This window comes from Lissotriton helveticus, chromosome 4_1 (genome assembly GCF_964261635.1).
Source record: "Lissotriton helveticus chromosome 4_1, aLisHel1.1, whole genome shotgun sequence".
In the NCBI taxonomy this organism is placed as follows: Eukaryota; Metazoa; Chordata; class Amphibia; order Caudata; family Salamandridae; genus Lissotriton; species Lissotriton helveticus.
This window is the reverse complement of record NC_136063.1, coordinates 2,116,616,653-2,116,644,612: the sequence shown is the minus strand read 5'-3', so window position 1 is coordinate 2,116,644,612 and position 27,960 is coordinate 2,116,616,653. Positions and strand designations below refer to the sequence as shown.

Below are 27,960 nucleotides of genomic sequence, written 5' to 3'. Positions count from 1 at the left end.
CTCAAGCAGTCCTTATTAACGACTTAGAGCAGCACAGGGATTTATCCAGATAGATAACTACAACTTAAAAGGTGCCAGTTTAATAATGACCTCGACATATGGAAGATCCACCTCTTCATGACACACATGGTGTGAGCCACCAGGCGTATGGTGAGTAAACACCTACAAAATTAGTTCTAGTCACATCGTAAAGGTGTAACTTTAGCAAAACCCCAAACACCTGCCACATAAGTAGTGATCAGGCGATAGGAGGGGCACAAGAGGCTTAACACCAATAGACAGGATCGAATTAAAAAGGACCCCTACAGATTGAGTTCGTTTTTGAGTCCTAGTGCTTACACTAACATGCCATTGGTGGATTACATAAAAAATCACAGCCAGGTAAGGGAAGCTAGACATCCTCATTTGTTTATTGTTACTACTAAGATATTAAGCATGTTCAGATTGTTACAACCACAGGCAATGATCTGGGACTTCGAATAGTTGATCTCCAGATCAAGATCAACCATGATGGTGTCAAAGGCTTCCACCAAGGTAGTGCGTGCTAATAAAACTGCATTGTCCACGTAAAGTAAAGTGGGAATTGCAAAAGTCTATCAGATGCACACCCTGGCTCTGCTGAATCCAAAATGAATTCCATACATTAATATACAAGATAAATAATAATGGAGTCAGGATGCAGCCTTGTTGCACCCCACCAAGCTAAATTATTTTAAACATTCACCATTTGGGCCAAAACTTATCCTTGTGGCCAATTTTTGAGGAGGATGGAATAAAAGTAAACCAATGTAGTGCCCAATCTGATATCAAGGAGCAGTGCCCCACGTTTAGATGTATTTACCCCATCAAAAGCACATAAGTCCATAAAAGCAAGCTACAACGGCCAGCACATGGCTTTGGTATATTTACCAATAATATTCGCCCTAATTATGATGCCGAACGAGCGGCTAACCGGCATTGTGGCAGAATGGAAACCGACCGACTAGTAGTCGGCGGTTCCATCCAACTAATTTTTCCATGAGGCACCTGAAAACATACATTTTTCCATTGCGGCTTGTGCAGCAGAAGGAAAAGGGCTGCATCACAACTTGTATTGCAAAAATTGATGTTTGCAAACATCCATGCACTGTGTGCCAGGCTCCATGAGGGGCCTGGCACGTGGAACATGGATGTTTGAGGTGGCACCACAGGTGCCCCCCCCACCCCCGGGCCTCACAGTGGAGGCAGTGGAGGGACGGGGGCCCTAAGTCTGTTTCTGACAGCCTTTTAGTGGCAGTCAGACCACCATTGAAAGGCTTCCTAAAAGACATTGTAATCCCTATGGTGGTGGATGAGCAGGCACCGCCCCATTATAGGGGACTACTTTCAGACCGATGCCCCGACGGGCTCTTTGAGCCCGTTGGAAAAGTAGCAGTCGGTCTCTCCACCCCCTGCCTCCGACGGCTGCATCATAATGTGGCAGTCGGGTTGCACAGCTAGATGTCAGTCGAACCGCAACTGGCCATTGGTTGTGATCTGACCTATATCGTAATTAGGGCCAATATATTTGTTAAGGCACTGCTCCATTGTACCAAGACCTTCTCTGAACCCGTATTGACAAGGGCTAAGGATTCATGCTCATTAGTCCCAAACCTGATTCTTTGAAAAATAACCCTTCCCAATTTTTTTACTGTGGAATTACTGAGAGAAACAGGCCACTAGCATCGAGATTCAATACGACTCCCCTTTTTAGAAAATGGAAGGTGATAGAATATGACCAAGAGCGATGTATATTATCAGCACTAAGATTGATACATTTGTAAGCAGGAGGGCCCATAGATTGATGTTTCAATTAAAATGGGTCAATCAGCACCTCGTCAGGCCTGGGGGCCCTATTAGATGGACTTTCTTGCAGATCCGTGACTACTTTGTGAAGTTCTACTTTGAGCTCAATAGAAGTGAGGGGACTAAGGAGTACTTCACACTACATTCATCTCTGAAAGGGAGTGAGTAAATATATGAAAAATACAATACCCACTGCTCCACCGGTATATGAGAGCTAATAATGATCATATTATTGTGGCTAGTTTTGATAGTATTTTTACTGTGTTGCAGAAGTCCTTACAACTTTTTGATTTTTGATTTACAAGCTAAAATTAGAGATTAACTATACATTAAAAATAACCAAGTAATGACATAACAAATGACATTATTAATCAATTAAATATTTAATTTACAATTGAAATTAAATAATAATTAAATTAATTATAATGTGATTTACTTCCAACACTATTCCCTACATACCCAATAACTCTCTACTATTATACTAACACTTATAATTAATATTTTTGCATATATATATATATATATATATATATAAATAATAATCAGAAAAACAATATCTCATACAACTATTTTTAGTTAAACCGTATTCAATAAAAAATACTATTTAAAAAAAATTATATATCCAAAATAATAAGTTCTTGACTATGATACTCTGTGACAGGATATGTGTGTACAAACATACACAATATTTAGGTATCACAATATTAAAAACTCAGGGCCTCATTTATGAAAAGTGTCACATCGCTGCTGGAAAGCAGCGATCCAACACTTTTCAGTGTGTCATCTTTGGGACAACATGGATGTACCGTATTTACTGTATGGCGCTCCATGTTGCAAGGATTGACATATACATCAGGAATCCTGACATACCTCTTGGTGCAAAAATGGCGCATTGCTGGAGTGTGTCTGAAAACCGACGCAACTCCAGCAGTGTGTTCTTTCACATGGGGCAGGCCCCACGTGAAAAGTTCTGCATCACCCCTTACACCTGCTTCAAGCAGGCGTAAGGATTTGACACAGTGAGGCCGTAGAAGTGTCGCAGTGAAATCTCATAGATTTTACTGCAACACTTCTACAGGTCTTTTCTGACCAGGAACGCCCAGCCTGCATACATTAAACGTGATACAGGTATAATGTAGCACAGAGGTTTACAAAGTGACGCATCTGCCTAGATGCGTTACTTTGTAAATATGGCTCAGTGTGGCGCATTATTTACGCTGCCGCAGCATCCAAAAAGTGACGCAGCTGCGGCAGAAGGAAAGCATAAAGAAGGCCCTGTATATTTTGTGCAATCACCGGTTAAAATATGCAGAGCTTTATTATTGAGAGCTTTATAAAAAAAACTAGTTAATAATAACATGGTGTACTAAGTATCCCACATATGTTATTCGTTGCCTTAATGAGTTGCAGGTATCTGCTATATGAGAGTACTATACTATTATATCCCCTAAGTAGCCAACATAATCGCAGTCAGTACCACAATGTTGCCTCTGTGGCAGTGAATGTCATGGAATGCTCCAGGAGTTATCCCTATATCATCCAAATACTCTGTATGCCTGAGAAACCCAACCAAAGCAGTGTTTTAAAAACTAAAAGGAAATGTCCCTGGAATTCTGTGAGTTTTCTCACTTTTTGTTTATCTCTGTCCAGTGCCATTGTGTAATGGTAAAGATCTGATAGAGCCCATATGAGGCTTGCCAACAGACGCATAGTCAATTTGAGCTTAAAGTACAGTAGGTTGCACAAGCTGTAGTCTGGTATTTACAGATAAAACAAGATGTTTTAGCTTTTTTTTTATATAGCTATTCATGAGAGCATGTCTGTAGCATGTTAATATTTTATTGTGGGGAAACTGTAGGAAAATATCTACTGTAATAGATTGCAGCAGCAGCCATAACACTCCAGACACATTAGATCATAAAATACAAGTACTGAAAACATCTGCTTCCTTTCAATTGCCCCTTGTGGGCCGTATAGATTGTTTGCTTTTTGAAAATGTAGTAGCATTTCCCAGGCTGCAGTTATATGTTATGTTATGTTATGTTAATAACAATTTCTTGAGCGCACATACACCCTTGGGTTTCTTGGCGCTTATACCTATGATTAATAATACACATCAAAGATTGTACATGTTTCTTCAATCATCAAAAACATAGCTGAGAAATAGTCAATTTATTAGCACTGTACACATCACTGTGAAATTCCTTAGAAATAAAGCCAATACCCCAGATGAAATTGCATATTCCTTGTATGGTCGAGGGCAGTTAACATCAATGCAAGGGGCAGTGCTTAATTTGAGCCAGTGGTTGCTGGTGTGGGCCACCGGCATTTATTTTTCCTCATTAGACATTTCCTAAGCACAGGAGAGGGAAAACACTCTAGCAGGCAAGATGGAGTAAGAGGAAGACAGAAAAACAATTCAAAAACGGAGAAAGCAGAAACCTGCTCAGGGAGTGTTGGACAGTGCATTAAAGAGGCTTGGGGTAGATGCAGGACTTAACAGCCTCTGTATTTTGCACGCTGACATTTAATAGCACTACTGGTTGGGCTTCTGAGTACTTATTATTTTACAAATTAAGGACTTGCAAGGGGTGAAGTAAGTAATGAGCGAACTGGGATAGCTTAGAAAACTCTGGGCTTTGATTTTAGGGGGAAGTAGCACTCATGAGAGCAAGAAGACACATGCACTTCCATGAAGTGCTGATATAAAAAAAGTAGTTCCTTGGATGTGAGCTGAAGAAGCCTGCAAGCCATGCAATCAAATTATAGTAAAGAAACTATGCTTCAGGGAATGAAGAAATAACAAGAAGAAGGAAAGTCATTGAATAAGAAGATAGCAAATGGGATTGATAAAAATGCCAGCAAGTAGTGACCAATGCCAAGTGCAAGTGTTGATATAGTCCACAATAGGTCTTCAACAGTTAAAGGCTATCCGTATGTAAGATCTTAAAATTGGAGAGAAGCCCAGACTGTCTATTCACTATATATGAAAGAGAATGAGTAGTGTTTCCATCCGAGTTGCGTCCCCTTGGGAAGGAGGAATGAGTAGCCAAATGAAACCTGTGATAGTCACATCTTTCTTCTGGTAAACAGTGATATACTCTGTAGAGCGACTTTGTGTTGATTATTGGAAAAATGTAAAAAAATAATGAAAAACGTAATTAATGACATTTCACAGTCTCTTTGAAAAAAGGCAAACTTAAATGAAGTGAAGAAAATGTGTTTGATACAAGAAGGAAAAACGATAATAAAATTAATTTGAAAATACTTTTAGGCAAAAAATATAAAACGACTACGCAATTTACATTATATATTTATATTAAACAGATAACGTGACAAGAGACTGTTGGTACAGTTCACATTTTTCATTTATTACATGTATTATAATGATATCAGTGATAATATTTTATAGAGTAAATAATGCAAATGAAATTGCTACTTGGCAACTTTAAAAACGTGGTAATTACTACCCACTTCAATGGTGTTCGTATTATCAACCTACCAAGAAACAAAATTTGAATTAGCCCTACAATTAGTCAACTAATAAAATGCAGGTTAAATATAGATGTTTGTTGATAAATTTACTAGTTTTGAAATGTCTCGTCTACAGGCTACATGATGAACACATTATCCCACAGAGCTAGGTAACCAATATTCAAAAGTGGCCTGCAGGTTCTACACACATCTGAATTCTCTTACTAATACTATAGCTCAAAAACCGCTTGATGTATAGCTCTCTGCAGCCAGCACCTTAGCCCACCTTTAATCTATTTCACCATCTGACACATTGCATTAGGTGGAATTACCCAGAGGATTAATTTTCCTACTGTCCTATTTTGAAGCTGACTTAATAAACACTAGTTCAAAATTGATGTGACCAACTTATCTTTTCTTCTTTCTAAGGTTGACTAAATTAATACAGTTGAGCTGAGCAACAACTGTAAAAAGTACCTAGGTAAAAGCTAATCAGTGTCTATGGGCCACATATATCAACAATAGATTTCTAAATCGCAATTTGGAATTCGCAATTCCTAATGTTGAAATTTTTTATTTCAAAGTAGCGATTCCTAGTGGGTCATGAAATATCCTGCCTATTGGGCAACACCAGTGACAGGAAACCCTACCTGCTGGACAGACGCTCGCTCCTGGGGCCCAAACGCGGTGGTCTGGCCGCTGCCGCATCGTACCACCTCGCGGCTGGAGACTACAGCTCCCAGGGAGCCTTGCGGCCACTTCCTGCTTCCTGCCACAGCGCGCCCGGAGGCGCTACTTAACCAGGACGCTCCCTCGGTGGAGCGGGGGCTATTGGGCAACGCCAGTGACAGGACACCCTACCTGCTGGACAGACGCTCGCTCCTGGGGCCCAAACGCTGTGGTCTCGCCACTGCCGCATCGTACCACCTCGCGGCTGGAGACTACAGCTCCCAGGGAGCCTTGCGGCCACTTCCTGCTTCCTGCCACAGCGCGCCCGGAGGCACTACTTAACCAGAACGCTCTCTCGGTGGAGCGGGGGCTATTGGGCAACACCAGTGACAGGACACCCTACCTGCTGGACAGACGCTCGCTCCTGGGGCCCAAACGCTGTGGTCTCGCCGCTGCCGCATTGTACCACCTCGCGGCTGGAGACTACAGCTCCCAGGGAGCCTTGCGGCCACTTTCTGCTTCCTGCCACAGCGCGCCCGGAGGTGCTACTTAACCAGGATGCTCCCTCCGCGTCGTGGGACGTGCGCGGGCGACGCCGGGCGGAGCCCGGGCAGAGGGCGGGCCGTCTGTGGCTGTCCGAGGCCAGAGGAGGCCGGGCTGGGCCACGGACCTTTGGTCTTTTCCTTAGGACTTCTGAGAACCGTGAGTGTCTTTGTTGGGTGTCCTCGACAGGCTGCTAAATGAGCCGGTCTGATATGGCTAAATTGCGTTCTTCCAAAACGCCATCACTACCTGGGTCGATAGATAACTATATGGTAAAAGTTGTGAGTAAAATCAATACAGCACGCCGTATGTCTCTAAGCCGTATTAGCCCGCCTGCTTCACCAACGAATGGATCATTACTATCAGAGTTTTGTGATCTTGTTCCAGGGGGTACTCAATGTACACAAATAGCAGCGGACATAGACATATCTGCCATCTCAGTACCAACCGTGGCGATATTAGATAATTCATTGCCTTCTACAACCCAACTTTTACCCATATCGTCCCCGGATCCATCTCCAGTACACTCGCAGGTACGAAGAAAAGGGAGAGTGAGAGCCTGTAGAGGGTCACAAAATAATCGGGGAGGGCACAAGAGAGTTAAGAAGACAGCCATCATACCGGATGACGAAGTAGGAGCCCTTCATGACATTCCAAACGAGGGGGATACGACTAAAATTAATAGTGATCAAATTGACTCCCTGATGGATATGTTTGTGCTGAAAATGGAGACTATGTTTAAACCATTGGCAGACAGAGTCGAACAGGTCACAAAAGAAGTATCCAGACTGGGTACTCTTCTAGCGTCCCATCTGGCCGCCTCACAAAACCCTCAAAAACCAAATGTTAACACTAAAGAAACTAAGGGTCTTGCTGTTCCCAGTAAGGGGGTTGTGGACAAAATGGACCAGGTCTCGAAGGAGGTTTCTAGGTTGGGAGTTCTCCTATCTGCACATTTGTCCTCATCTAAAACACCTAGGAACACTAATACGGGCACTGCGGTAAATGAGGGGGCTACAAGTTCCGGTAGTGGGGGACACAAGGCAACACACATCATGCCAGTTGTAACACCTGTAACAACTGCTCAGCCCCCTAGCCATCAAACTGTTCCACCACCTACTTTGAGGGCTAATTCGCAACCTACTGTTGCTGGGAACAATTCGGGTCTGAGGGTAGGCAAGCAAAGACCACTAGTCAATCTTCCGCCAGATTGCGCCCCGTATATAGTAGTGCTAACCAATGTTCCCGGGGTAGATTCGGGGTCAAATGATGCAAGGGGAGAAACGATTGATTCTTTGAATCATAAAGTAGTTGCATGGCTGAGTAAATATTGTGGTTTCCCTGTTACATTTTGTAAAGACATCATATCGACACGCAGAGTGAGCTGGATAGGTAATTCAAGAAAAACGATGAGGGGGGATTGCATCATTGTAAACTTCAAGCACCCACAGCATGTAGCTACTGTCCTGCTGAGGGCTGCTTCTTTCCAATCACAGATGATTTTATATGTGCGCGCCCCCTTGGGTTCTTCTACAATCACCTTAGTAACATTTCTAAATTCCACGCAGCTCAACAAAAACCATTATCATCTCCATCCATGCAGAGTACTGCGTTTTGCGCCCATCCTGGTTATCAAAATTCCCTACCATCGGATTCTTACTGTTATAGTTTGTGTAGGCCAAATCTTCAATCTGAACAAATCCTTCCACTGTGTAATCGGTTTGCGCCTTTGGCATCTCTGGAGGAAAATGATTGACTGGTAAATAATTCAAGATTTGACCCACAATCTTGCAGAATCATGACGTGGAACATTGCCGGGATTAGGGGTAAAGGTGAAAATGAATTATGGATTGATTTTTTGAAAGCTTCTGACATGTTGGCATTTCAGGAGACCTGGGATACACTGAACAGCTTTTCTTTGGATGGCTATAGACATTTTTTTATTCCCGCCACAAGCAGTGTGGCAGGTAGATCCAAAGGTGGACAACTAAGTTTATCTAAAAGGTGTGTTAACCCAGCTTGAGTCAGGTTGCCAAAATTGTCTAATTGTTGAATTGAACTCCCCCGATTCTTCTAATATTCTGTTTATTAATTTTTACAACGCAAATGCGAACGAAAGTACCAGACATAATCTGGACTACCTCGATAATTTTTTGTCAATTTACAGAACCAAGGTAAATTGCTTTGAGATAATTCTCCTAGGTGATTTTAACATTCATCCCTGTAATCAGCCCTGTGCCAACTCAGTAGAAGAGGGACCTCCCTGTTCTACAGTTACGCATTTTGAACATTCAAAAAGAGGGGCGGCACTTGAGGACTTCTTGGCGGAGTGGAATCTGTATGAATCTGGATGCGGGGAGGGTGAAAATAAGGGCCCTACTTTTAAAGGACATGGTGATGGCACAATTATTGATTTTATTTTTTTGTCTTGTTATGTTTTAGGTAAAGTTGTTAGATATAAAACAGTGGTCTCAGTTTTTAGTGACCACAACCCGGTCCTAGTAGAGGTACTGTCCAGGGACTTTTTAACCATGAAATCAGTGCTACATACTGGTGGCCAAAATGTGATTCCTAGTGACCAAGGTCGTAGGTTAAAATGGTCGAATATTAATCCTGAAACTGTTGTACAGGATGTTTTGGCTAAGGCGAAAGATGATGTAGCTATATGCTTAGACACAGGGACATTAGGTACCCAAGTAGTTGTGGCGTTTGATAACATCTGTAAACAGATCAACCAAAGTTTAACTGGGGCAAAGGGGCCCCCTAAACATCATGTAAAGAGATGGTTTGATCACCTATGCTCAAGGGCACATGCTGATTTACTTAAGGCCCTGAAAACCAGCCCAAAAGATCGTGCCCAGATGGCCATGTTAAGAGTACGTTATAAAAACACCATGAAAAATAGGAAGAACGAGCTAAAGGAAAAGGCCTGGTTAAAGCTACTTGAACCAGAGACATTAAAAAATAGTAGTAAATTCTGGGAAGTAGTAAACCAGCCACTTTTCTCAAATGACGAAAATCGTGTCCTTGAGTCCAATATTCCTGATGATGCATGGATTAAACATTTTGGGAATATATATTCTAACTCTGCCAAGCAAGACCCTTATAATGACACCACCCATAGCAAGGAGGGTTCCCGTGTTACTTTTGAGGTCCTAGAAGTGGAAAGGGTGATAGACCAGACCTTGATTAATAAGGCACCTGGCCCCGATGGGGTCCCTGCCGATATTTTTAAACATGCCCCAAAACTGTGGTCGAAGATTCTATGTAAGGTTTTTAACGCATTAAATCAAAATAACATCCCAGCATCGTGGAAAGAATCCATTATCGTCCCAGTCTTTAAGAAGGGCAACAGAGCAGACCCAGCCTGTTACCGGCCGATCTCCTTAATAGACTCATCCGTTAAAATTTTGGGACGTGTCATTTTACACAAATTACAGGAGTGGCTTTACGATAAAGGGATATTGTCAAATGTGCAATACGGATTCAGATCCAGAAGAGGTACCTTGGATCAGTGCCTTAACCTCCAATTGCTGGTCGATAAATATACCAAGGCCAAGGATGGGTCACTATACTTGGGGTTTATGGACCTGTCCTCGGCCTTCGACCTTGTTAACCGTACAAAACTTTGGCAGATTTTAATTGATTTAGGTCTTGATCACGCCTTGGTAAACTTTTTAGGGGACCTACATTCGGGTCTCCTGGCTTCTGTTAGGGTGAACTCAGAGGGGCGTTGTTCTAGCCACTTCAAATCAGAAAGGGGGTCAGGCAGGGGTGTATCATGGCCCCTCTTCTCTTTACAGTTTACATAAATGCCCTCGAACCCGTGCTTAGGGAGGCCACACTTGACATCCCGCATATAGGGGAACTGGGCATACCGGTTCTCCTGTATGCGGACGATGCTGTCCTCCTGGCACGGACCGGGGTTGGGCTCCAACGTTTGCTGGATGCTTTTGGCTTTTTCATGACCTTAAAATCAATGTAAAGAAATCTCATTTCATGATTATGGGAAGGGGTCTGAGAAAGAAAAACTTGAAAACGTTTTCCTGTTGTGAGGAGGAACTTAGTAGAGTCCCTACATTCCCGTACTTGGGGATTACCTTAGAGGAGAAGGGAAACTGGGGACCACAGATTAAAAACAGAAACACTGCCTTTGCTAAAACCTCCTCAGCAATCATGGGCTTTAGCAAAAAATTGGGGGCCAGGCCCATCGTGGCTCTGTTGAACATTTATAAAGCCAAATGTCTGACGGTAGCCACGTATGGTAGCTCTCTATGGGGCTATAGTACTATAGACTGTCTACAAGTCACTGAAAATAAATTTATGAGATCGATCTTATCAGTGCCACAGTCTACCCCATCATACACGATTCACTCTGAGCTAGGGGCAGGTTTTATTCCAGATATGATAAGAGTGGCCCCCTTAATATCCTAGCTGAACGATGAACTCTCCCTGATTCATGCTATTCTTAAAGATTGCCTCTCATTGGACAATGTAAATAAAATTAAGTGGTTATCTTATGTTAAACAGTGGTTTTACAAACTAGGGAGTCCGGAGCTCTTTTTCTCACCTGATAAAATAACTCGTAAGGACATAGGATTAACAAAGGGGGCTATGTTACAGATACTGTCCTTAAACAGAGAGGAAACCGAGCTCAGAAAACCCACTGTAAGGGCTAACCTCATTGTTGCCAATCCTCCAGGACCTGAATTTTATCTTGTTTTAGTTAATCGTTCTTACCACAGGTTTCTTTTAACACGTTTTCGTTTAAATATGATTCATTTGACCTTAGGTCATTTTTCTGAATGGAGCAGTCCTGAACAGGCCCCACCGTGTTCCTGCGATAACTTTTCGACGCAGGACACAATGCATTTTTTGATGTTTTGTGATCATTACACGGCTGTAAGGACAAAGTTCCTCGTTCCTATCCTCAAGGAGGCAGGGTTTTTTCAAGTTAAGCCCGCTCTCCTATATCTACAACTACTAAACACCCCTAGGGTTATTTTTCATGTTGCTAGTTACCTGGTGGGTGCTGTCAGGGTCAGGAACCAGAGAACGATAAATTGTAACTGATTGTATTTTTAGATAGATGATTTCTTTGCATTGTATATATTGTTCTCTTAATTGTAATGTAATATGGCAGCTAAATGTTACTGTAAAATGTTTTTTCTCTTTTAACTCTTATGAAATTTGTGGTATATTTTTAACATATGAATTGTAATTGTTTTTAAAGTGCATTTGATTGTATAGTATGCATCACCGTCTTTTTATGATATTGAATTATCGAAATAAAGTATTTTGACTGACTGTCCTGCCTCATGAATTTTAATGAGGTAGGTCACAATTTGCGACCCACTATGAATCATAGCCATTGCAGGGATGCCGGCCTGCGGGGGTCAGTAATGAGGTCCACGCAGGTAGGATGTAGTTTATTAGATTTATTGTAGTCAGTTACAAGTAGATGAGGTTTTGTGAAGCAGCCCCACTAGGAGCTGCCTGACCCCTGCTCAGCCCATTCTCAACTGTCCCACTTCACCTCACAGGCACCCAGCATTCCAATACACATCATCACTCCAACATTCCATGCAACACACAGCACATTCACACTGGCTGAGCAGGTGGTGAAACAGAACATTAATATGAGCAGCATACTACAATTTTCAATTAAGAATATTTTTTTTAATGCAGCACTTTTTCCATAAAGAAAAGGGATGAATTTCTAAAAAGAAAGTGAAACGTTTCAGTAAAAAATGTTAAGAGTAGGCCTTGCCCCATGGGACCCGGGCCTGCTTAAAAAAATATTTTGTTAAACATTCGCAAATGGGTCGGGTGTCCCATTAGAACACCTTCCAATTTGCAAATGGGTTACCACCAGTGTTGAAGTGATGGTAAAGTATAACTGGTTTGTGCCCCTTCCAAATAACGATTTGCAAATGTAAACTGAGATTTGGCAACTAAGTTTTTGTGGTCTCAAACGGGCTGATTCTGCAAATCTCAAAACACCTTTGTACATCTGCCCCCTATGTGTGTACCCATGTATGCATGTATATATGTGCTGGGGTGAGAAAGGAGCAGCAAAAGGTTGTGACACCTTAATGTGAGCGTTTCTTATGCTCCACAGTTTCCATTAAACAAAGATGGTAACCATATACTGCTGCTTTATTCTGATCATTCTAGGGAACCCCAACCAAAAATATGAATAACCTTTAAAATAGTTCCACAACCCTTTTACAACCCTGTAATTAAGTGGTCACTGAGAAATTTGGTTAGTCGTTGACTGGGGTGTAAGCCCTTGTCAAGCAACAGCCACAATCCCTTGCAGGGTGGACCACAAAAAGTTACAAAATTAACCTGTGCGCAACCCTGGAAAGCAATTAAGCTTAACTTATAGGCAATGTGTATTTCTGCAGTACACAAACAGTAATAAAGTGAAAACACTGAGTAAATGTTGATAAATTATTTGACACAAAACGGCTAAAGTCCAATCAGCAGAACCGGAGTCATTAATTTTTAATGTTTTTAGTGAAAGCTAGCACTTAGAAGATCAAAGCGCCAACCTTAGACATCTAGTCATGTGAGACTGGGTCAAAGTCTAAAGTTAAGGCCGACCGTGATGGAATGCAGTTCGGATTCAAGAAGTGTATTGGGCCCGGTCAGTGCGGACTAGGAAACATTCTTAAAGAAAAAGATCTGAGAAGGTAAAGTTCAGCAGGGACAGGCTTCAGGAGGTGTCCAATGAGGGAGTGTCTTCATTGGATGGCCTTGGGTCAAAGCCCCGGTGAAGATTTCAACATTCGGACTTAGTCGCAGAAATGGAATACAAAAATCTCTAGCGGGATGAGGCAGAGGGTTGTAGGATGAGGCAGAGGGTTGTAGCTGAAGACAGTTCCATGAGATCAGATACCCCTTTGACGAGGGACCGCTGCAATGGATTTGCTGCTGTTAAGCATAGCTGGAGAAGCCACAAAGTGCATCCGACAGGTGATGCACCTCGGTTAGATAGGCGAGCAGGTTCATATTGGTCTCCTTCTGGTTCTCAGAGCAGTTTTTGGCCAATTTTGTCTCAGCCATCAGTTTTTGGAAACTGACCATGTGGGCACCTTTAGCACCACAACCCCCAAGAGGACTAGTGGGACACCTCTTGCGGGGTTCAGGACTAACTCAGCCTGGTCCAGATGTGAGTTCTAGATAGTGGGAGACTTTACGTCCCTGTGGCTCTGAATAGGAGGCCAGTGAACTTGTCCTCAAATTCACTTCTATCCATGGAGCAAATGAAGATGCAGGGCTGACCTCTTTGGGTTCAAGGCAGGCTACAGGTAGCAAAGCAGTCTTTCCAGGTACCGCAGCAGTCTGGCAGAGTGCACAGCAGTTCACAGCAGCAGGCAGTGCTCTGAGAGTCCTTCTGCAGGTCCAGTGGTTAACTGAAGTCTTATTTTTATACCCTGGTGCCCTGAAGGTGGGAGAAGCTTCTGGAAGGGTTCTTTGAAGTGCATGGATATTCTTGACTCCGCTGGCTTTAGGCTGGCTACGGTGACGATACAGGGTCATTAAGCCCTTCATGTGAATGCAGAGCACAGGCTATTCAGGTGTAAGTGGGGTTGTGTTCAGCTCTGCACCCCTCAACCTGCCAGCAGATGGCCGATTGAGGCACATCTATTCCCTCTGTATTGTGACTGTCTGGGAGGAATTCACAAAGTCTAAATAACAGCTACACCCAGTTACATGACCCAAGGCAGGCTACAGGCTGTTCAAAAGTGGCATTTTCAAAATTGTAATTCAAAATCTGACTTTACAATTAAAGAGGGTTTTTCATTACAATTCCATATGTACCAAACATGAAATATATCCTGTTCCCAATTAGGAATTACAGCTTATTTAATGTATGAAGGTATCCCCAATGTTATCCTATGAGATAGTTAGGCCTCACAATAGTGACATTTATGTGGGAATGTTTCACTACCAGGACATATAAAACTTAAAAGTATGTGCCCAACCTTTACCTTGCACAGCACCCTGCACTATGGGCTACCTAGGGCCTACCTTAGAGGTGACTAGGGGAGGTTTAAGGCTTGGCAATGGGGTTTTAATGCCAAGTCGACATGGAAGTTTAAAACTGCATTCAGGATGCAATGGCAGACCTGGAACTTGTTTTAATGTGCTGCTTAAGTGAATGGTACAATAAGTGCTGCAGGCCCACTGGTAGCATTTAATTTACAGGTGCAGAGTATATGGTTTAGCACTCTACAAGGAACTTATAAGTAAGTTAAACATGGGAATTAGGCATAAGCCAATTGAACCATGTTTTGGGGAATGAGCACAAGCACTTTACCACTGGTTAGCAAGGTCAAAAAAAATTATTCAGCAAAAAGTGTAGGGAAAAATGCAAAACATTTGGGGCTGAAGCTACAGAAGCCCAGGTCCAACAATCACCTACCTAGGGATTGTAGCAAATCAGTTTAAGTTAGTGCGACAGGCAGATTGTCACAAATGGAAAGTTCAGTGGCAAGTAGAGCAGGATACGGAACATAGATGACGCTGTATACAAATGGCTGACAGCAGAGTCCACCTTACCTACCAAGCACAATGTAGTTTGTTTCAAAAGTTAGAATAGTGAAAGAGAATCCCAATGGTTCTCAAATGCATTCTACTAAACCGCAGATCAGCCTTAAAACACACAGCTGACATAGATGACCTAATACTCACTCACAAACCTGACCTCCTAATCCTAACCGAAACATGGCTAAATGATTCGTCCACACCGATCCTAGACATACTGGGCCCCCCCCAATTGTGACATTGCCAGACTAGACAGACCTGATAGACTAGGAGACGGTATTGCCTGCATTCAACGGAACAGTCTCTCCGTGAACCGCTCACCCTCACCGGATCTATCCTCATGTGAATATCTATGCTTAGATATCACAAGTAATAACAAACCCATCTGTTCACTGCACACATTCTACCACCCGCCAGGTGATAACCTCACCTTCATCGAGCATTTCATAGATATCGTGACCACACACACTCGTCAACAAAATACCCAAATATAATAATAAATAATAAAGAATTTGTAAAGCGCCTGGTTACACTAACTAGTGTGTCCCCGTGCTGCGGCCGGAGGATGCTACATGAGATGAGGTAACAAGAGAGCAGGCAGAAACCAAAAATGCTCTATGACTGGAAAAGCCATGTCTTCAGTTTTTTCCTAAAGATTTTTTCAGATTGTTCCAACCAAAGCTCCAGGGGAAGCAGGTTCCACTGTTTAGCAGCCAGGTAGCGGAAAGATTGCCCCCCATTCTCATTCTTTTTATAACTGGGACCTGAACTAGCCCCGACCCCCAAGAACGTAAGGTCCTGGTAGGTGTATAGGGGGATAGTAAGTTGTAATAGTAACTCTGGCCCTTCCTCATCAAGATCCGCTGATTGATACATAGGGCCTTGAAGAGAATTCTTTCCTTTACTGGGAGCCAGTGGAGAGTAGTTCGGGCATTTTTGGACTAGGCTCTCCTGGGAAGCATCAGGACTAGGTGGGCAGCTGCGTTTTGGATGCATTGTAATCTTTGCGCGCTCTTTTCACTGGCGCCAATATAGAGTGCATTCCCGTAGTCCAAGCGAGAGGTGACAAGTGCGTGGACCAGGGTTTTCCTGGCAGCTACCGGGAGCACATGTAAAATCTTCCGGAGACCTTTCATTATGCCAAAGCACTTTTCCACCACAGTTCTGGTGTGGTGATCGAAAGAGAGATTAGAATCTAGCCACCTCCCCAGGTTCTGCACCTTCCTTGGTGATTTCAATCTCCATTGGAACAATCCTAACGACCCGGCTGTAAATGGCCTCAAAACATTGCTTTCGGTCCTTGACCTCACCCAAATCTGCAATAGCCCCACACATGTCAAAGGTTCAACCCTTGACTTGGTGATTGCCAACCCAGAGGCCATTCAGCTCAACACAATCCTCCCCTGTGATTAGTCTGATCACCATTCCATCACCTTCTCCATCAGGGAATCAGTTAAACTACGTTCAGCACAACCTATGAGACCTAAAATATGGAAGAGGAACCTAAAAAAAACTCCCTCACAGACCTATTCACATCCGCCAGTGTCAGCCTCCAGCTTCCCCCGGAAGACCTAACTGATGTTCAAGCTTTGACACAAGACTACTTTAACTCTATGACCACGATTCTAGACACAACCGCACCTCTACAACTTACAAAGCTCTTCACAAACTACTCTAAACCTTGGTATGACAGTAAACTCAACGAAGACAGACAAGCCCTGAGATTAGTTGAACTGCGATGGAGGTCATAACCATCTATGGACCACCTTAAACTGCTCACATCCACCAGAAACTCATACTATAGAAATAACAGACACTCAAAAGCAAACTTTTTAAAAAATCAGCTAGATAAAGCCAAGAACCGACCCAAGAATCTATTTGAACTAGTCAAATCTCAATCTATTTGTGTAGCTCACCCTCCCCAAGCTGGTCAATGTTCTCCACCCAGCTGTGAATAATTTTCTTCCTTCTTCACGAGAAAGACAGAACTCCTGAAACCAGACCTACTTAAGGCCTCATTAGCTCAGATTGACACTCAGAAGGACACAACATCTCACACTCTCGCAACCCCAATCACCTGCACATCTAAGGTCACCTTAAAAAATACCGTCTCCTGTGCCTCCTTCGCAACCTACAGCGAAGAAACAATCCTAAAAGCACTCACGTCCTTGAACCCCCTCCAACCACTTCTCTGACCCCTCCCTGCAAACTACCTCAAAGATCTCATACTGGTGCTACTGCCACTTTTGACAAAGATCATCAATGCTTCCCTAGTCCAAGGAGTTCTTCCTGAAATTCTCAAATCGGAACAAGTTTCCATCCTGAAAAAAACTACGACGGACCCCGCGGACCTATATAACTGCCAACCAATTTCCAACATCCCAACTCTGGCTAAACTCTAGAAAAATGTGTTCTCGGCCAGTTAGACAACCACATCAGCAATTTATACCTGCTCAATAAATTCAAATCTGGCTTCGGGGCAGGGCATAGTATGGAGTCGGCTATGACCCACATAGTAGATGACGCACTAAAAATTCTAGACCAGAACGAATACTGCCTACTGATCCTACTTGACTTATCTTCGGCATTTGACACGATCAAACATCATAATTCACTAGACGTCTTGCAACACAGAATGGGCCTATCGGGGTCTGTTCTAAATTGGTTTACCTCTTCCCTCCTAAATAGATCCCAAAGGTTCAAGGTCAACCAATCCCTGTCCATGGCCATCCCAGTCACATTAGGAGTCCTGTAGGGTTCCTCTCTTTCACCTACACTGTTCAACCTATTCATGAGCTACTCAGTGAGATCCTCAACTCAACAAATATCCACTTTCTCATGTACACAGTCGACACGCAACTATATTTAAAGAAACTCTCCAGATGCCATCAAATCTCTCAATCTAACTTTACAAAAATCTCAGACATGGTTGACTGAAAACCACCTCAAACTAAACGACCTTGAAATGGAATTCCTACTAATCACCCCACCTAACCAAGAATTCAACTAGAAATTGCCTGCATGACGCACAAAGCCCTACATCACAACACCCCAAGGTACCTGGCCCAGAAACTGGAGCTCTCGTGTGGAAACATCCTCCAGGAGCACCAGCAACCTTCTCCTGAAGCCTCAAAGATTTGCCAAGAAGAAAACATACAGACTTCGCCCCTACCAGCAGGGCAGATCTCTAAGGTCCGATCACAAACATTTGCTCACCACTCCCCCGCTTTGCGAAGGCAAGAATGGGGGGTAGGACATTTGAGGTGGGTACCACTAAATGCTGGAGCAATCTACCTGCTCAAATACGTATGATGCATTCTGAACAGGAATTTAGAAAGGCCTTGAAGACCTGGCTTTTTAGTGGCAATGACTAGATGTGCACCTACCACTGCTTCTGTTGCTGTCCGTGCTAGCGCCGGGACACCCCATCCGGGGTAGCTGTGCACTCTACAGATATCTTTTATTATCTCAGTGTGCCCTACACCAATGTGGAATCTGTCTTGAAGTTTATGTAGCATCGTTTTTAAGCCATGATGATAATTTTTTTGTCGCCACTCACTGGCTTCTCCTCTTACTGGTAAGAGAACTCAGTGGACTAATTCATCCAGAGTTCTGTTTGCCAAACCGACGATCACAGAATCAAATCCTGCAGCCCTTCATCCTGCCGAGGTCGTTGAAAACAGTGATCACAGCTGAAACAAATCTTGAAGTGTACTGTGTAACTGTAGACATTATTTCAGTGCTTTGGCAGCTAGGGTTGCACTCTATAAAGACACCTGCTTAATAAAATAAATAAAGGTGCGTTGAATATACCATAGGATCATTAGCACATTATGGCCTGCATCAAAGCCTGTGGGTGGGCCTTTATCAGAAAAGGCTTAGCGCTTTTGTTTTCGCCTTTCAAGAATCAACACTACAATACTTTCTGGACACTCAAAAGAGCATGTGCAGGTTGGAGCACGCTGAAACTTATTAGACATCAAACGCAGTCATTCTGCTGAGTATTTCCAGTGGCCGAGCAAAGTTTATTTAGAGTAGACAGCAAGTGCAACATCGCCTATTTAAGTAACTCAGAGTTCTACAAATACCTCCAAATAAAGAATACGATGTAACTGCCCCGGGAATTAAAAAGTCTAGGCTAATAATATCCATGGTTTTATAAGCTTCTGAAATAGAAGTTATCAAGTCTGAACCCTGTGGGACACCATACATTAATGCCACACGCCCGTGTATACTCGTTGTTCACTGGAGCAACAAGGTCAGCAAACAAACAATGGCCCCCCTGTGGAAATCTCCCCACTGCATAAACTTCAGACAGTTCAAACTGACGACTAAAATCACAGAAGAGGTAATCTAGACAGTTATCCTGAATGTGTGATCTACTATACAGAAATAGAAGTGAGACACAGACAGGCCCTTCAATCAGCAAGTAAATCATGAGAATATTCGAGCACAGGCAGAAATAATGCCTTTCTGAATCAGTAACCCAAGTGCCTTCTCACTGAAAGCAACACAGGCCATTAGGGCTGCCTAACTTATGTTATATCCATCACCTGCAGTGGTATGTGTTACCAACAATGTCAGTGACCTTGTGCACAATCAAAAACGGTGTGCTTTAGGCACACCGTGGCAGCCAGGGACACAACCCGCTGAGCAGACCACCCCCTGAAAGACTCTAAGAAGTGATTCAACCTACTGTAGTCCAACACAAAGGCTAGGAGTTGTTATGTTGATGTCACTACTGGAATGCAAAATGTGACCAGGCCTGCAGCTTAGGCACCGGGGGAATAACAACACTTTATAAATCTAAACAGGCTGTCCCAGAGTTAGATCACTTACAGAATGCAGGACGCATGGGCCAATGAACTTCTTGCTCCATGATAGACCGAAAGCATCCCATTTTCCTTCTGCCATTTTTGAGATGGAAAGAACGTAACCACGATGGAGTAATGTAGCAGAGAATTGGGGAGGCGTAAGAAAGCAGTACAAGAGGGACAACAACACTGAGCATCGGGAAAAGTACCCAAGCAAGACCGACACAGAGAAAGATCGGGGGGGAGAGAATTAGGAGGATAAGCAAGGTTGTGGGGAGCACATACATGAGTGAGAACAACACCGAGCGCTCTGGGAACACTGGAAACACAGACACTCAGGGCGTGCTTAAGTAAAAAGAAATAAGCACTGGCTGAAAGGTGAGCAGTGGATGGGAATAAGTAGGGCCATGCTCCAGGGGAGGGACAAACACAAAAAGAGGAAGTAAAGCCCAAACCGGGTAAAAAATAAGAGGCAAGCAATTGACAGTGACAAAGCTGATCAATAGTAAGCACCATGTGGGCTGTAAGGCAACTGTAAATTGGTATTTTCACAACCCAGACAGCTCGCACTGTCTGGTAGGCACAATCTTTTTTTATGTATAAACATAACATCTTAAGTACTCTGATGTGCTCATTCAAAACATATAAACAAGTTGTACCACCATGGGGTAGACCATCATAGTGCTGGTGTGAAGAAATAGGTGCTGGTGCAGAGCACTGGCACACACAGATCCAAATTAAGCACTGCTGTGCAGGAAAACTCGAGGCTAAGTGGATTTTGCAATCCTATTTACCAGCTTTTTAAATTATATGTATTGTCATATATCATCACTTTTGTGTGATTCACCGAACACCTCCATTTCACTTCTCAAAATAATACCAAAGGGAAATGAGAGCGTATCCAGCAGAGCAGACTCAATAGCCAATTTGACAGAGGGTGTGAATGTATTGAATAACTTCAATGCAGAATGAGATAAAATATAACCAGTAACAGAACTAGAAATTGACCCAGGAATACTCGCAGGACATTCTGACTTTGAGATGGTTACACACAAATAGTAACCTGTCAATTGTTGAAAAATTTGCTTAGGGCAACTTACCATATAGATAACTATATAGATGGTCCTGTACTCCTAAGGCTAATGCGAAATGTACTGGTTATTAATATTATTTCATGTGTCTGTATCAGCCTAGAAACTTTGTACAATGACACACCTGTCCAATATTAACAGCTAGTGAGTGTAACTCCGCTTTGGGTATTTGTGACTGAGGTCTGGTCAGTAGACCTCTAACAACTGTAGAGTTAAAAAAACAAATGTGGATATCTCAAAAGTGAAAACTTCAAAAACTCTATGTTGGTCAACTGGTATTCCTTTAAAAACAACTTTGCTGCTCGCCTTATATTTAGCATAATGTGGACTATGCATTGTTTTCTGGTGCCTTATTCGATATAGGTCAACAGATATAGAATTATCTTCCCCCAGAGATCTGGCTTGTGTACTTTTTGTCCACCTTAAAAAAAAAAAGAAAACTTTAAAGCAAATTTATTCTTGTATAAGGCCTGTACCCAGAGGTTCCTTGCCAGAATTGTGTGCATTATTATTTTTATCTCATTCATTCATTCTTTTAAACACAACGTTGTACATATCTTCTGTATTCTGGCATTACTCCGTATTTATTAACAATGTTCATGAATCTGTAAGGGCTCCCTGAAATATTTCAAACTGTGTCCCAGATATCTGAGTTGGAAAAATGTCAGTAGAAATCTTCCTACTATAACCTTCTTTAAATCTAAGTATTTCACTTTTTAAGATGGATGTCACCACTTTAAATCCAGTACTCGGTGCACACAAAGTTTGGTGACCATCTTTGGCAGGATAGGCAAACATGCCTGTGATGCTATGCCTTATTCTATTTGCCATAATTATGTGAGTAAACTAGAATCCAGCAGCACTGGAAATGATGACCCAGATACTTGAAAGGAGGGGAATTATTGTGGAGAAAAAGCAGAAATATATGGAAATGTGGATGGAAACTTCATAATTCTTATTAGCAATTTCCGGTTAATTGTGTCATTACCTGCCCGCATGGGAAATTACAATTTGCGTTGACATTCTTCAGACTTGTTTGGTCGTTGGCAATGCAACGGGCAGTGTGTTGTATATTTATATTCTCAAAGCTGCTGTTTTTTATACTAGATATTATTTATACATCTGGAAGTTTTGCTAATTTTCACCTTTTCAGAAATTGCTCTTCTGCTTAACACTGTAAGCTTTCAAGTATCTGAACTCTGCATGATACAGAAAGATTTGTTTCAGCTCAGTACATTGCTTGGAGAGGATTATGTTACATAATTTACTACAGAACCTCGAATAACTCTAAAAAAAATTAAATTAGGAAACAGGAGCGCTTCTCTTTTATACACATTGCTGCCAGACCATTTCACTGTTTTCCCGAAGAACTTAATTTCTGTTCATATTTGTCCATCTTCAAGCATAGCCCAAAGACATTAATTCTGCCTCCACTGAAGAAAGCAATTAACACACTTGTTTTGATTAGAGGAAAATGTTACTTTTTCTGGTGAATAATTAATATATCCATTTTCTGATATACGTTATTGACTTACTAGATTGTACAGGTGCAGTTAATTTTTTTGCAATTTTGTATAATGCCTGGAACCAGCATTGCAGCAGTATGCTGTAGTCAGTCATACAGACCAACTCAAGATGAGCAAGAAAATAGTACCAATAGAGAGATTGGGAGAGGATAATAAAGGTCAGAGTTAAATAATTAGAAATTTGCTCCTGTGTGGTTACTCGTATGTTTGGAGCAAATTCCAGATTTTTAAGGGATTTCTAAAGAACCCCTACTCAATCCGATTTTCTATTAGGTGGGACATTCTGCTTGCAGGGGGATATTTTCTCCCAAACCAACCCTGTTAATACACTTGTTGTTGCCTCTGACTGGAGCAAATTAACATTAGTTTCTAGGATGAGAATCTATAGCAAGGGGTAGTTAATTCCCTTAGAATTACAACTTTGTAGATGTTCACTCACTTGTATAGGTGGCCTAGGGTAAGACTGCCCAAAGGCAGGCCCAGCCCCATAAGCAGTGATTGTGGCAGTTCTGGCAAAGTGGATTGAATGGTCACATGTATTAAGTGCACCTTAATAAATGTTTACCAGCCGTGATTCTGTGAGTGCAAATTGGCATAGTTGGGTTGTAAGGTTCCTATTTTGTTGACCTACTACGAACATAGGTGGTCAATATGTTCTGTAAATGTGATCGATAATGAAGGTACATTAAGATACCTTCAGGTACCCATTCTGGTACCTGTGGAGGGCCTCAAGTGAAACGTGTTGTGGAAGGATTGGCAAAAAAGAAGCTAAGAGAATTGAGGTGGGTGGAGCGTATCAGGGAGCTGTATTGGCACAGCCCTTCTAGCCAGAATGTTTCTTCATATGTTGTCACTTTGAACCTTATGGAGTATGTTCATCTTCCAGAGGGTTCCACTGACTCACTATCATATTAAAATGTGGGATTTGTCTTGACAATTCCATGATTGGTTCTAAAACCTGAACTTCTTGCACTCCTTCGGTGAGGCCCATAAAAGACCACAGATGATACAAGTGTCCGAGCCTAGAGTCGCGATATATTGACATCCATGTCTGCATTATTTTGGATGATGTACAGCAACTCCCTGTCTTAAGCATAGGTAACCAGGTGGTGTACTGGAATACATTTTACAAAACAGAAAAAATGTGTGTGGGGTGCATTCGATTTCTGTGGTAACAGACCATCATTCCAGATGAATATAGGTCAATCTGGTAATTACTCAGTGAGATACAGTTCATGAAACATGAGTGCTTAGGCATGAGGACAGGTTGTCTCTGCCATTTGAATCAAGCTGCTCTTTACATTTGAGGCCCAGCAAGACCACAACCAGTCTGGGCCTGCCTTTGTTCCCTTTTAAAAACAAAATGGCCTGGCAGTTCGGACTGCACTGTTCTTATGGGAGTGTAACCAAAGGTATCTTGCTTAAGGTAGCTAAAACGAGGAACTGGAATGTGGAGTGATTTCCAGTGGATGATCTTTTAACTCATCTAAGCCATACTAGGCTTTGAAGCCCTGCCATCTATTTCTAAAAGTTAAATTTTTGCTTTATCCCCCAAAAATATCCAAACAGTAAGTCACTAAAACATTGGTGTTGTAAGCAATGTATAGCGGATACTTTTAATTCCTGAGATTCCTATGGAAGAAACAAAGTAAAAGAACATGTGTATACATGGCAGCAAATTCATAATAGGTACCTTATATTTGCCCTGTGAGAGTTCACAAAAGTGTTCAGAGTGCAGAAAATGTAAGAGGCAAAGGAGGTGTTTTGGATTATTTTGGAATAAGGGATAGTTTCTTTCTAGCCTCATTGAAAAGGGAATATGCTTTCAGTCAAGTGGGCACTGCACTCTGAAAACCTCTTACCAGTCATGAATGGGTACCAAAGGTAGCAGCTGCAATGGCTGACTTGCCTTTTGTTTCTCCTGGCACTGCATTTTAGTACCCCTGGCACTCCTTCGGGCGCACCAGTCTCAATATTCAATAAGGCAGCCACAAGTTCAGAAAGTAAATAGGGTTCTAGTAGTTCTCTTTGTAGCTCTTTATTTCTTCTAGTTTCCACTCCTAAACTTTCTCCTGGTTCAGAAGCACCAATCAGGGGGATGGTGAGGTCTATTTATGTTGCAAGGATTCAGTTCCTCTGCACCATGCACGTAGGTGAATTGATATTAATTCTATAATTACTTGGATGGTTGAATTTTTAAACTTCTTTGTTCGGCAATGATTAAAGGGATTTATTGAAATTCTTATTGAGAGTCAAATATTTGTTCAGGAATGATGAAAGGGATATATTGAAATTCTATTTGAGAGTTAAATGTTTGTTCAGGAATGATGAAAGAGATATATTGAAATTCTTATTGAGAGTCAAATATTTGTTCACGAATGATGAAAGGGATATATTGAGCTTTGTACTGAGAGTAAAATACTTGAAAGTAGGCCAGCAAAGTTGAAACTCACACGGTAGACCGTTCAGTTTCCTGAGTTCTATTCATGCCATCATTTAAGTTGGGTTCAATATAAAGATCATGCCAAGCTGAAGGATTGGATCATGTGGCAGGGAAAAGATGGATCTATATAAAGTCACACAGGATCCTTTATGGACATTGGGTACCCTAGTAGAGGATCCCAGAAAATGTCTCTGCAGCCGTTCCTCAAAAAACACAATTGGAGTGAGGTTTATCACAGAGAACATCGGAGGATCCATAGGATTACACATAGTGGATGACAATTAGAGAAGAGTTATTATTCTATAATTGAGCCCAGCTTTAACCTACCGCTGTATAAATGTAATAGTGTGGATAGGTCAGGAGAAGGTCATATGGGGCTAAAAGTGTACATTATTAACATCACGTTTGTTACTCTAAATCTAATAGAATCCTGCAGAACCTGAACAGGAGTCGGGGAGTACTAGTCCATGTGTATTGGAGGACGTCTGGGTTTCATACAATATGGCCACCGGCCATGATTCCTGTCGCAGACGTAACTTTTCTGTGTTATGTAGACTCTTCTGATATCCAAGTAAGCTGTTCTAATCCATGGTCTGCTGTCACTTTGGGCCCTCTGAAGTACATAGTTTGTAAAGAGGCCTGGTTTCAGATCTTCTGGAATGAGTTCTGATCACACAGTAATAAAATGTTTCTCTTCCAGGTTCAGCTCTTGCTTAATGGTGTGCTGTTCAAGTCAGCGGGTTTATGGTGTGCTGTACGTGTTAGTGGGTTAATGGTGTGCTGTTCAAGTCAGTGTTTTTTTTCAAAATTTGAATCATTCATAGAGCAAGTTGATCCACACGTTTCTTTTGTTGTGAAGTAAAGACTATTAGAATTTCGGAATGTGGAGAATTCCATTGAATACAATGGAGTGCTCCATGCTTCTACAGGCCGGTACAGGACTGCAGAGCAACATTCCAATGCTGCTTTTGTTAACAGAGGTCTCTTGGAGCCTGAGGGGATTTAAACCCCCTCGGGCTCCGAGACGCCTTTGTTTTATTTGTTCGAACATTCTGCCCACTAGTGGTAGAATATTCTAATAGCCTTATAGCCCTTTGTAGCTGGGCTATACCGGCTATTATAGTCCCGCTCCTTTGTTAAAGGCACAAGCCGATGGAGTGGGCCTATAATACCCACTAGAGCCCGCAACGGCAGGCTATAAGGCTATATTAGAACATTGGAATGTTGGTAGCTACATTGAAAACAATGCAGTGCTCTGGGCTTATAATGGCTGGTATAATCCAGGAGCTCCAATATTCCAAGGCTTCTTTGTTCACAGCTCTGGCTGTGAACAAAGGCTTCAGGGAGCCTGAGTGGATTTCAATCCCCTCGCGCTCCCTGAAGGCTTTGTTTTATTTGTTAGAACATTCTGTCCTCTAGTGGCAGAATGTTTTAATAGCCTTATAGCCCTTAGTAGCAGGGCTATACTGGCAATTAAAGTCCAGCTGCTTTGGTAAAGTCCCTCCCCTTCGGCTCGGGTCTTTGACGCTGCAACGGGCCTTTAATAGCCGGTAAGGCTATATTACAACATTGGAATGTTGAGTGCTCCATTGATAACAATGGAGTGCTCTGGGCTTCTAATGGCTGGTAGAAGCCTGGAGCATTAACATTCGAATGTTTGACAAAGGCCTCATGGAGCCCAAGGGGAATTCAATCCCCCAGACCGGGTGAGGCCTTTGTTTTACAAATTTTAACATTCTGTCCTCTACGGGCAGAATGTTCTAATAGCCTTCGAGCCCTCTGTAGCGGGCTATACCTCCCGCGAAAGGCTGGTTCATTTGTTAAAGGCCCTTACCTTTGGTTCTGGCCATTAACACTGGAGCGGGCCTTTAATGGCCAGAAGAGCGTGCTACTCCGGAGGGCTCCAAGGCTAAAGCAATGAACTGAAATGTGGTAGTTCAACTGTCAATGAATTCTTAGGTTTGTTGGGTAGTGTTTTGCAAGATAGGGTGTTATATATTAAATACAATTATGTTGCGGTGAGATATTCAAGACATTTAAAAAGAATAACTTTTCACAGAGAGGGATACAGGCAGAGTCAACGCTAGAAAGGATATTAGTGTCCTCTTAATCTAGGCAGAATGCCTAAGCATTCATCAAGATTGGGATGAGTAGAGTCACAATGTCAGTGGCAAGTCGCTGTACCTTTTTAATTGCTCTGGTGGTTGCAGTAATCAGGCAGTACGCGATGGTGGTTGTAGTAGGCACAACATACTTTTTAGCTTGAAATATCGAAATGATGCATGGCTTTCTGGAGCAATCTGATTGTTTTTTTCCACTCCTTTCTTTCCCACTACTAATCTCTCCTTGTGTGTCTTTGAATCTTTTAGTGCGTCTATATTCTTTGTAATGCATGCCTTTATAACTAATTAAAGTTAACATATTTCAATGTAAACTTAAGGAAAATGTATTGATGAGTCTCTCTGTGTAATATTGTATGAAAATGTAATGAAAAATCTGCATCTGCGAAACATAAACAATTTCCATATGACCTTGTAGGAGGATAATGAGTTCAGAAGTCATATATTTCAAAGGCCAGAAGTATGATGAACTGAAGCAGGAGTGTGCCAAGCAGGGGCAGCTCTTTGAAGACCCAGAGTTCCCAGCTTCGGATGAGTCCCTGCTCTACAGCAAGCCCCCCTCTGGGAAGGTGGAGTGGAAGCGCCCCAAGGTAAACCAGTCACCCCTCCCCCTTTCTACATCCTAAGTGCAGTACATAATTTGTAGGGTGCAGGCAGAGGGGGAGTTTATATAGGTGTAGGCCACCAAATGTATATGGTCAATGTAAGGCTGCTGTTCTGTTGCAATGCCGTTTATCATGGTTGTTATGCAAGTTTGCATCCATATGATATATCTGTACTGCTGCTGGCTAGCAGAAACATTATTTCCCGCCTGCTGATATTATAACACAATGCTAATGTTTACCGGAGTTTACTTAGTTTGGGTCCTTATCAGACAAGCAGGCTGACCGTTTTAGCAAG

At 42.3% G+C, this 27,960-nt stretch overlaps 1 protein-coding gene across 1 annotated transcript in view; it reads left to right on the top strand.

The window, feature by feature from the left end:
* CAPN6 (calpain 6) overlaps positions 1 to 27,960 on the top strand; it is a 551,200-nt gene that overhangs the window by 61,420 nt on the left and 461,820 nt on the right. The window contains exon 2 of the mRNA XM_078688803.1: positions 27,479 to 27,650. Coding sequence (XP_078544929.1) covers positions 27,486 to 27,650 — 165 coding nt within the window. The 5' untranslated portion in view covers positions 27,479 to 27,485. The remainder of the gene's footprint in view (positions 1 to 27,478; positions 27,651 to 27,960) is intronic.